A 12427-nucleotide genomic window follows, 5' to 3' on the forward strand; every position below is an offset into this window, starting at 1 on the left:
CGGTCTATTTCCAGAGCCGCTCTGACCTCCTTAAAGTCGAAACAGATCACAGGACAGCTTCAGAAAAAGCATTACATGGACAGAAATCTACACAACGCTATTTATAGCTAACAGACTCTGTGTTTATGTGTGTGCCTGGGCCTGTGCCTAAAGATGGAGGGATGATGAAGTGCCTCCAGAAAGCAGCACAAAAATTTATCTGGCTGCTCCAAGTGGGGTTTGTGACAAAAATGCTGAAGGTTCATCATTTTATATTTTGTTTTTAATGACAACGTTTATAGTTAATATTTAGCTAGTAGAGTTCTAAGACTAGCTGCTTTGTATAATTGGTATACAAAGTATATATTAGTATAAGGTGTCTACATTTCAGCATAATGTAAATGTTTTAAATACTGTGTTTGGAAAATTTCTACACTCACTGTCCAGTTTATTAGGGACACCAAGACACACGAACATTCATACAGTCGAGTTTCAGGTAATGTTTCTCATCAAACAACAGAAAGAAGAACAGGAAGATGTGATCTCTGTGGCTTTAATCGTGGCATGGATGCTGATGTCTGATGGGCTGGATTGAGTATTTTATTTTTTATGGACATGCATATCAAATGTTGTGAATAATAAAATGAAATGTATTTGGTTGATTCCTAACTTTTTTCAGACACCCTTTATTTAAATTTGATTACACTGTGTGTGTTTGGCACCGCGGTGTCTGGGGGTTTAGATTCATTTTAAAACTGTTTCACACACACACACACACACACACACACACACACACACACACACACACACACACACACACACACACACACACACACACACACACACACACACACACACAGTGGTTGCTCTTTAACACACTGCTGTCTGCCTGAACACCTCATCACAAAACTTCTGTCTTCTAAAATCTAAATAATAAAAAATAAATTCAATTTGTAGCTCTTCTTTGCGTACTAAAGAAAAGGCTCTTTCTTTTACTAAAGAAAAGGTTACTTTGCCTTTGACAGCAGATTAGAAAATACTAAAACACTGTCTATTTGGTTCAAATGCACTACATTATGCAATGGTAAGCATATGCACCAAAAACAAACAAGCAATACTGAAGAAGCATATAGATAAAACATGTTAGAATGACCTCAAAAACACTCCCTGTTTCTTCCCTTCCCCTCTCTATGAAGCTAAACGCCTGCTCTAATAAGTCCCATAATAAAGCTAATGAGGATTAGCTATGAATGATTGTGCTTGTTACTGAGATTGTTTATTGCATTAGGAATTTACTGACCAGCTGGTCGGCAAGATCCTTTGGGACTCATGCGCAACATACAAGCACAAGAAGTCACGCACACGCACAGAGATTTCATTACCAGGACTGTCAATCATATATCAGTTCTCATCAATGTCCAGTTTATGAAGGACTAAAAAATTAGCATCTGCTATTTCCTTTTGTACTCTGGCAAGATTAATTAACACCCAACAGCAACTGATGTGGGGCTACTGACAGAATAAAGCAAGTTTATATTACAGCAAATTATCAGATTATCAAATTATGCTGATGGGAAATACAGTCTCTCTACATGCAGGTAGTGATGATAATGGTTTGACTTTGATAAGTTATAGACAAGAAAAAAAAAAAAGAAGTGCTCTTCTATTTTAGGTTTTAAACCATATTACAAAACCTCTCTGAAATTTAGGTACAGTACAAGGTGAAGTGAACATCGTATATATCACCAAATAAACAGATGAACAGACCTCAAGAACAATTTCATAGTGAACTGCAAAAGTCTTTACCCCCTAGAAATTTTGTAGTGTTACAACCAGAATAAGAGATCTCTTTTTTCCCCTGGTTGAATAACGCAAAATCTTTCTATTTAATTACATTCCACCTTTATCAAACTGGTCCAATGTGTTTGCTCTCCCTGCACTTAAAGAAAAAGACAGAAAGAAGGAAATAAGTACACCAGCACTCACCATCATCCAGTGTAATATCCTGCAGGCCTATAGAGCGGAACGTGAGTTCTCTGTCCTCTGGTTCTTGCTTGATGTTCAGCTGCTCTCCGTCGCTGGTAAACGGGCCTTGTTGCCGTGCCAGTGGATGCACCATGGGTCCTGTGGTGGGAATACATGTCATGACAGGACTGTTAGCTTGGGGTGAGGGCTGGGCACCCAGAGGGCTGCTGGTGGGAGAAGATGAGGTGGGTGACTGGTAGGGCAGCGAATGCAGCTGAGGAGAGGATGGACCCGAGTGGGGTTGGGGTATCATTCGGACAGGGACGTTGGAGGGGGTTGGGCATGAGGCCGAACGTTGCCCGACTGGATGGTAGCTGAGCGAGCGCTGGAGTGGCATTCCAGGTTGACCGAGGGAATGAGTGGGCGAGGTCACCTGAGCAGGGGTGGCACAGTGATAGCCAAGGGAGTGGAGTTGAGGAGAAGAGTGGCTGGGGCTTGAAGAGCCAGTTCCAGAGGCAGGAGCTGAAACTGGTGAGCCATACACCATGCCCATTCCCAAAGGGTGGCACCCAACTGGCTCTGGTTGGAAGGGCACACGCTCATATGCCTGAGAGCTGGCTCCAGGTAGATTGGCTTGGCCATTGAACGATAGGTTGTGCTGAAGAGGGGGGTAGGTCGGCCTGGAGGGGGGCACACTGCCTGGATGGAAGGGCATCTGGCATTCAGGAGGTGGGTGAAGGGCCTGGAGGCGAGGCAGGTGAGAGAAGTTAGGTGAGTGAAGAGGAGCACAGGGTGTCTGGAGAGGGTGCAGGGAGGGGGCCAGTCCATGTGGGGAGCCAGGCAGAAGCCCGTCCTGTGAATGCGAGTGGTCCGGGGACGACAGGACCGGAGAACGAACCAGACCAACAGCATGTGCATGGGGTATGGGCATCGGCGGCACAGTAGGGGGGTCCAAATCGTCTCGGTGCTCCTGTTTAACTAGGACTGGGGGAAAAAAAAAGAGAGAGAGAGAGAGAGAGAGGTAAAGATAGTTGAACTGTACCAGTGATAAGAAGTTCTACATCTATTATAGATTTTGTTCAGTTTAAAAGAGCTCTTTTTGTTTCTGTTCATGCAAACTTGCAAAAACACAGAACAGGCTTACATATATGGCTGGAAGGTTGCCGTACAACTCCAACACTGGTCCATATGCAGACAAGCCGTCCCAAAAAACAGATGCCACATAGTGATCAGTAACCCATTTTACAATCTGGCGTTTCCTTCATCCTCATGCGGGGGGATATTTTTACCCAGGGCCCGCTCTGAGAGAGCATATGGTGCCTGTTTTGAGTGCCATATAAACTAGTGTCGGGTTCGAAAGAGGCAATGGGCTCTGTGCCCTATAGCCATGCTCCAAATAGGAGGACAAATCCTCTTTACTGCCTTTCTAACACTGAAAGGCTATAACAGTAGATCAGTGGTAAACAATTTCACTATGCTAATAAGAAAATGCATGTGTTTGTGTGTGTGCATGTGTGTGTGTACTAAGCCCACCTCACACGTCACACGCTAAAGCCTCTTTACCCAGATAGGCCTAACCCTCCAACCCTAACCAAAGCTGGCTGATGCCATGACAACTACAAGCCGCCACGGCTCACTTTGAGCTTTTACTGCCCAAAGCTGTCATCTGATTGGCTGAGGCTAGGTGGGTTAGTGTGGAAAACAGGAAGTCTGCTTTCGAGTGGGCGGTTTGTGGAACTGGGGAGTAGGCGGGAGGCTGGGCCTCTCTCACTTTCTTTCTTTCTTTATCTGTATCTGCCTCTCTCTGTCTCCTGTGGTGCATAGTTAGGTTAGAATAGTATGTGACGGGGAGAAATAATAAAGCTCACGTGTGATTAAATTACGCAAATGCTGTTTTTCGGTTTGAGTCAGCTTGGGAAAATAATAACAACGTGATATACTGCCGGAGTACATTCGCACGCAAGGACCTCTTTAACTCTGTGAACTTCTGTTGCTTAGCATTGCTCTAAAATCCTAGTGCTCTAGCTTTAACAAAAACAGGACAAAATAATAGAATATTTAAATATTAAGATATCTAGACTTTTGTAGATATCAACCCGAAATCTGTTGCAATTCACTACCCAACTTACGATCTGTGTTATTCACAGAGCTGGGGCAACAGTCTGGATCAAGAGCCTGTGCATTTTTTGACTCAACATATACTGTACCTGCAATATTATTAAACGCCTGCCTAAGAGCTTTACTGTGATCCATGCAGAACTAAGTGTGAAATTTTAGAATGTGTTTTTAAAGTCAGGCGTAAAACCTGACATGAATGAGCTGTTTTAAAATATTAAATGTGGAGTGGTTAACAGGTGCATGACTGTTAGCAGGAGAAACCAGACATCAAACCACACACCAGAATGAAACAACAGCCTGAGCACGTGTGAGCCATGTGTCCTTTCACGTTAAAGACATCAGACGTATCTGGTGTAGTTTTGACCGATTAGGTAGAATGTGTGTGATATACCTGACAAGTAGGTGAAACGTTGTGATTGGCTCCTTTTCCGCTTTCCGTTGCACACATAGAACTGAACCTGCGCTGCAGAGGTTATGCTCTTGCTGTGGTACGGTGGAACTTCCACTACAATGCTTGACTAAACACACATCCAGCACAACATATTTATTAGTTACTAAAAAAATTCAAAAGAAAACCAAAAAAAAAACGTCTTTTCGGAAATCTTTGTCTTGAAATTCAGTCTTTTATTAAGACTAATTTAATTTTGGCTTTTTTGATGATATCAGTATTTTCATTAGTTTCAAAGCAGTGAGAAAATTTTTTTGATGAATTTTGATAATTCATCTTATAAAAATAAATAAATAAATAAAATGGAAGACTGTCTGTGCTTAGAGAAGTCAGGCGATGCCACAGCGATTTTTTTTTATGGCTAAACCTTTTTAGCTGTGATTATATCCATATTCATGACAGTTTTTAACATAATTATGGGTTTATTTTGTTTGGTTAAATATCATTTCTTTATTGTGTCATTGCGCTATAGTCAGGTTTTTGGATGATAGCTTTTTTGTGATAGCTGCCAAAAAATAATGTTTTATCTCAACCGGTACTGATTCTTATACCTACTGATTATTTTGAATAAAAAATACAAATTTATTTATTGCATGATAGCAATTTTTAAACATTTATACAATTAATGAACCATAATTTCACTCACCTCTTGACTCTTCTCCCGAATGATCTTGGCTTCCACCTCCCAGTGTGGTCGCCCATCTGAGAAAAGAAAAAATAAACAGTACAGTTTTGCTCAGCTCTTATATCTTAAATTGATATTTACCATCAGTTGTAATATTTTTAATACATTTTTGGGCTATTTACACTTTTAACGCACATTTTTACATCAAAACAATCTGAATGTACTCGGTATAAACCAGGCTCCCTACAATGCCTAGAAAAAAATACAATTTTTATTTGCGATCAAAATGCAAGTCTATTAACTTGAGCATTGTGCTTGGCGAAGCGTGCTGACTGCAAAAACAAATGACATATCAATTACTTTCATGAATTTAAAACCAGTTCAAAGGCCCAAATGACATTATGAAAGTGATTTCCTCTGGACTTCTCCAGAGACTCCTCACTTAATAGAATCATCAACGTCACTTTGTTAAGATCCACAGGGAAGACTTCAGGAAACCACAAAAGCTGGGGAAAGCAAGGGATTTTTAATTCATTCCTGGGACTATAAAGGGCTAACGATGTGATTTAAACAGCCCCCCCTAGTGCCTGTGGCGAGCCTTTCTTCAGGTATTAAAAAGTAATCAGTGTTTGAAACGTCCTGCTGATTCTCTTTCCTGGGAAGAGTTATTGAGTGGTAAAGTGGAACAATGTGGTTTGTATTAAAATGGTCAAATGTGCACACAGGCAGCACTCTGGAGGGATTTGGAAACATGCAGTCATGTTGCGTTTTTCCTATTGCACACTCAAATAATGAACTGGCCTGCTCTGAGAGCCAATCGAGGCGGAGCATGACGAGCCAAGGAGGCTGGCTATGATGGGCTCGTCTGCCTGAAAAGAGCAGAGCGTTCTATGTGTAAAATAAGCAAACTTTGTCTTCTACTAAGTTCTCTCTGAAGTGGAGGGTGTTAGCGTAACAGGTGCATACTGAAGAGAGGGAATTTTTACATGATACTGATGTGTGTGTGTCTGTGTGTGTGTGTGTGTAAGAGAGAGAGAGAGAGAGAGAGAGAGAGAGAGAGAGAGAGAGAGAGAGAGAGAGAGATTCTCAGAAAATATTTCCCAAAACACTGGGCCTGTTTTAGCCCCATTTTTTTCTTTCTACAACACATATACAGCTGTAGCTTTATCAGACAGTCTATAACAAACAGCTATAAGCCTTTTAATTCCTGTCTACTGTTTCCTTACTGCCTTTACTAAAGCTAACCACACTCAAAGGAACAATTCTGGTAATCCTCGATCCTATGAGAATGCAGTGAAAGTCAAAGTAAGGCCTAGCTACTGCACTCTCTGTCAAAAGGCTTTTTGCTAATCCCTCAATGACCTTGGATGCCTTTGATACTGGGAAACATATTTTTGCCGCACATGTTGACATTCAACACACAGCGGAGTGGGCCCCACAGGCACTGAAGGGAGGCAAGCACGAGCATGAACCAAAATACAGAGGCTCTGGGACACGTACACCATCACAACCCTTCCCTCCAGATACACTGGTGTTGAGCTCTAAATATTCAGCTAAATAAATTCTCTGGGTGCAAAATACTCATGACGCAGAATATCCTGTTTGGTATAAATAATGGTAATAATTAATGGTATCAATTCAGAACATTGCACAAAGTTTTCTGTTTATTCATAGTACAATTTTCTCTCGTTTACAATCAACAGTTTGATGAGGAACTACAGACAATGTGCAAAAAGAACCAAAACAATTAGTCTCATTTAATGAGAAGATTCAATAAGTCTCAGAATTCAATTAGATATAATCTGTGAGCTACAGTATGATTAAGACCTAAAACTGAAATCCTGTTCTCTTCTTTCACTTTTTTATTCAGCTCAAAGTGTACCCCAAGACCAAAGCTTTCCCCCCTGATAGCCAGTGCTTTTTTTTTGCTGTTATTACATCATGCTTTGTTTCCATCTAATGATTCAGTTTACCAAACTGATTCATCTCAAATTCTATTTAAATAGATTGTCGAGGCTTATTAACAAACTAGCTCATGAGATACTAGACACAAATAACATCAAGCACAAGAAGCTTTCCCACTTTATGCCATGTTCCTGAAATTAGATGTTTCTTGAATGTGATGTTTTCTATTACAGATCTTTTTTGAGTGGATTTCACAGATGTGTCATATGATAGAAACCGATTCAAGCAACTGGTCAGTCTTACGTGTCCGGCGTATTTATTGTACATATAGCGGCCGTCTCACACTGTTGTGAATCGACTATACAGAGGAACTGAATTAAAAACCCCACTTGACTTGATCTAACCTGACTTCTAAGTGTTCATTTCCTTTAATCAAACACAGTCAACAACAACAATGAAGTTCGGTTGACAGAGTGAGTCAGCAGTTTCATTTCCATCCATTATCAGATCCGTCCAACTTATTTTTGATTTCATTGGTTAGACTGCACTGAGCCACCTAACATAACAAAAACAATCTAACCTGTGAACAAACTGTTTTTTTTTTTTTTTTTTCAGTCTCAAAATGAAAGTAAGTTCAAAACAGCTGTTAATAATAATGTCAGACTATGTGGTTTTATGTTACAGTTTCACGTGGCCTAAAGTGTTAAATGGTTAGACTTGTGCTAGAGTCTGAAAACCAACAGCACCGACATTACATTGCATCGATGCGACAGTGGATGGCTGAATCTATCTGACTGATTCATTCCTAAAAATGATTCCTAACGAATCAGACAAATAGCTAAATCAAGCACACGCCAAAATACACCAGCCCAGAACGAATGAGTGTGTATTATAATGGAATGTATGCATGTTTGAACTGGAAAGCTTTTTGCCCACACTTTGTGTAATAAGACCAGTAGTAATACCTGAATATCGTTCTACTTTTAGAAACATCACCTGCAGTATAAAGAGGCTTAAGTTTGGAGTAACACAGTCATTATAGCGCAGAACATCTTTCAAATTTGCGCCACACCCATCAAGAAGCTCTGTCACTTTTCCAGTTTTACAAAATGGCAAACACTAAAGGTTGCACACTACTACTGCTTTCTTGCAGCAGCTGATCAGAGGACAGATGCACACTATGAAGTTTATAATATCAGCAGCTTGAGGAACATGGGATATGTACTACACACAGGGCTTAAAGCTCGTCACTGCGGTTAGAAACACAGACCCGTGGATATTCACTAAAATTCCCTGTCAATCAAACAGCACTTCTTTTCAACACACACATTCTGAGGGCAGGCACAGGCTCGTCAATCCCAGGATGCTACTGCACGTTTCACTCTTTTCCCTCCATGTGTTTCTCTACAGGGATTTATGATGCATTCAGGAAAAAAAGAGGGGAATAAAATGGAAACAAGTCTGCATGAACTTTAGGCAAAAGACACATTCAAATGAAAATCTGTTTGTCTTAAGTCTGTTAGAACAGTGTGACTGACCACTGAGTCAAACACAGCAGCAGGTGATCACTTAACAACTTAGAATTACTGCCTGCTGTAAATTACGCGATATGTACGTGCACGCTCCTGAGAGAGAAAGCGTTTGGGGGCGTGAGAGTGAGAATCTAGAAAAATTAAAAATAAAAAATCCATACGAAAACAGTTTATTTGTGAGTGTATAAGAGGATGCACAAGTTTCAGTGGGTGTCTTCACACTTTCATGTTCTCACACAATGACACACACACCCTGCCTAGAGGAAAAGGGAAACCGTGGGAGGTCAAGCTGCTGATGCACCGCTGATAATCTACGTGGCTCTTACAGCCACATGAGTGCCACGTCCTCCATTCGAGCTACCAAAAAACAAAAAAGCTCACAGTGATGTCGTTAGGTCTTAATCTCTTAATCTCTCTCTTATTATTGCTTATAACTGACACCATGAACCACCGTTCCGAAAATAAGGGTCCATCGTGTTGGCAGATGCCGATAATACATTTTCATACTGACAATAATCAGAGCATGAATTAAACATAGATATATCAACAGCTTTATAAAAGGCCACATTTGTACTAGGAATTTTTCTTTCCTGATAATGTATAGAAATTATTTGAAACAAAGCCTTAAAAAGGATCTTGTACAACTGCCTCTGATAATATATATATACATTTTTTTTATTGTTCTAAAGCTGTCCAGATGCTCAGAAGCGTCTCTGAGGTTACAGTACATTAAAGCACTTTAACTTCAACACCAGTAGTAATAAATGTTATGTTATGTTTATGTGATATTAGATGTACTCTGTGCTTGTCTTGCTTTTTAGTAACCTTACTTCACTACTGTATATTACTCTAGTTACTATTTTACTGCTTGCTGATTTTATATGTACATTTATTTAAATACATTAATACATCACCGCAGCACTGTTAAATGTTTAATCCTGATTGGTCATTTTCTGATTGGCATTTATTAATGTTATATTATTATGCACTTAATTGAATATATTATCATTTCTATAATGATTGACGATATGGTGTTGAGTCTTCAGGACAAAGTATTTTGTGATTTACAGATTCTCTGTAACATGAAAAGATGTTTTTTTCTTAGTAAATTTTTACTTAGACAGTAAAAAGCGAGGCTGGTGAAGGACTAAACGTTTACACTCACTTACTAACTGAAACTAACTTCTTAAAGGGATGTTCCATAACATTAAACAAGCAGTGGTAGCTCAAGTCGTTAATTCTTTGAGCTGATGATCAGAAGATCGGGGTAGTTCAAGAACTACCAAGATGCCACTGCTGGGCCCTTGAGCAAGGCCCTTAACCCTCTGACCCTATCATGGCTGACCCTGCGCTCTGACCCCAACCTCCAAAGAAGGGATATATGAAGGAAGAATTTCATATGAAGGAAGTGCTTTAATGTAGATGTGATAAAGGCTTATATAAATAAAGTAAATAAAATAAAGTAAATTAAAATAAAGGCTTCTTCTTAACTAAGATCAGCCATGTTCTTTAATAAACGTGTTATTCTTGGTGAATTGCTGTGAAGTAAGAGAAATAAAACCCTTCAGGATGATCTGTAGCTAAATAATCAGCACTGGTTGTGTTTAATTCCTCACCTACATTTCAACAAACAGAACCGATAAGGATGAGGCACAGCTTTACAATTATTAACTAGAAATAATAACATACGAGTTACTATTTCTGTAGTCAAGGAGCTGCAAAACACCTGCATTGTACTTGTGCATGGACTTGTGCAGTAGGCAGCAATGATTACTGTTCTCACCAGGGCCTTTCTCCAGGAAGATGACCTTAGACTCAGGGAAGAAGTTTGAACCTGTGATGACCATTTCCTCTCCTCCACTGACTGGGCAACTGCTCAAACTGAACTTCTCCACCTGAGGTAACTCCTGTGCTGAGCGCTGGGCTACACACACACACACACACACACACACACACACACACAAACACACACAAACACACACACACACGCACATACACACACACACAAACACACACACACTGAACGGTGAAGTGAATGCAAGGAATTAAAGCATCATATGTATAATTAATGTAGTTGAAACTTACAGCACTCCACAGGGATCGAGGCAGCTTGTATAGACAGAACTCTTCCATTGGGTTGTGGGATATGAACCCGAAAAACCACACGCACTCTGGTATTTTTCCGCCCGATGTCCGTCTCACCTTTTCTCAGCTCGATATCAGAGTTCCTTAACTTTAAAATCCCGGCACAGTCAATACTGTAAAAAAAAAAAGCAACAACAGAAACAAACTGCTATTTTAATAAATATTTTCAATGCAATAGTTTATCAATTCAATAAGGAAAGATAAAAAATAGGACAAATTTAATATCTGTGTAAAAAGGCCGAATCTTAAACTGGTCATTTTTCTGCTGTGGTAAAGACATTACATCACGGGCAGCAATGACCACTAGCGCTGATGCCTTCATTCTATTATTATATTATAGCGTTTCATTACACAAAAAGGCAACAAAAAGTCTTTTTTAACTTGACGTTTAGGTTTTATTACCTCAATGGTAAAACCATGGAAAACAGAATGATGGTTTTTTTACTTAGTCAGAAGCCCACACAGTTTCCTTGGAATGAAACATGCTTTTGGTTCCAATTAAAAATGTGCCACAATGGAAGACATTACAGTGTGCTTTGCTTCTCTATTTTACACAATGTCCAAGTGTGTGTGTGTGTTGTACAGTAGTCCAGGTATGTAAAATGCTACACTAACCTGGCAGACATGTTGTTCTCAGGAAGGAGAGGAATCTCCAGGACCTTGGTGCTAGCGATCATGATTTCCTGGCTCGCTGTGGCCACCGTTTTGCCTGTGATGCGGTGAACCTGGTAGAAAGCGTGCGGTCTTAAATAGCGGTCGTCTGCCGTCCCGATGAACATCTGCAGATTTACGGGCTTCTCGTTGTAGCCGATGAGCTGAAGGAATGTTATATGTTAATTAGCGCTAATGAATAACATGTCACACATATATCACATATTACACACATCACACTTTTAATTTTATGTATTTATATCACTGAATATATCATCAGTCATTGTGTTGTTTTCATTTGCTGATATATTTTGTCTATTTATTTTCCTCGTTTATCCTTCATTTTATGTTGTTAAGCATATTAGAGTCATTAAAAAGACTAAACCTGAACCATTACTCTCACATTAAAAAACAAACAAACAAACAAAAAAACAAAGATTATTAAAAAAACAGGATTCTTGAACATACATAAATGAATACGCACTTTCCAATCACCCCATGTCCTCACCTCTCACTTTCCCTAACATCCAGCTGGATGGCTAGCTAATAACATTTTTTTTTAACATCTGTAACAGGCAGAGATCGGGGACTCGAGTCATATGTCTTGACTCGAGTCAGATTTAAGTCGCAAATTTGAGACTTGAGAATCGCTTGACAATTATTAAAAAAAGACTCGACTTCACTTTGACTTGACATTCATGACTTGAGACTTGACTCAGACTTGAGATAAATGACTCAGAGATGGGGGACTCGACTTGACTCGAGTCGACTTAAGTCGCAAATTTGAGACTTGAGACTTGCTTGACAAATATTAAAAAAAGACTTGACTTGACTTTGACTTGACATTCATGACTTGAGACTTACTTGTGACTTGCACATGTGTGACTTACTCCCACCTCTGGTAACAGGTAAACATGAGATCATGTAATATTAGGTATCCCCCCCCCATCTCCCCTGCACATGCTAATTAAGTTTGTGCTTGGGTCACGCTGATGACGACTAGAGAGCAGCAATGTTAGTAGGTCTGACGCCACGTCTAGCTTGACGGCATACGTCTAG

General features: G+C 39.9%; 1 protein-coding gene across 1 annotated transcript in view; it reads right to left on the bottom strand.

Moving 5' to 3' along the window:
* Window positions 1-12427, bottom strand: part of nfatc3a (nuclear factor of activated T cells 3a) — a 71220-nt gene that overhangs the window by 15251 nt on the left and 43542 nt on the right. Inside the window, exons 4-9 of the mRNA XM_060858936.1 lie at window positions 11333-11532; window positions 10658-10830; window positions 10356-10496; window positions 5157-5212; window positions 4454-4580; window positions 1966-2928 (exon numbers count right to left, since the gene is read on the bottom strand). Coding sequence (XP_060714919.1) covers window positions 1966-2928; window positions 4454-4580; window positions 5157-5212; window positions 10356-10496; window positions 10658-10830; window positions 11333-11532 — 1660 coding nt within the window. The remainder of the gene's footprint in view (window positions 1-1965; window positions 2929-4453; window positions 4581-5156; window positions 5213-10355; window positions 10497-10657; window positions 10831-11332; window positions 11533-12427) is intronic.

The sequence above is a fragment of the Tachysurus vachellii genome, chromosome 23 (genome assembly GCF_030014155.1).
Source record: "Tachysurus vachellii isolate PV-2020 chromosome 23, HZAU_Pvac_v1, whole genome shotgun sequence".
NCBI lineage: Eukaryota > Metazoa > Chordata > Actinopteri > Siluriformes > Bagridae > Tachysurus > Tachysurus vachellii.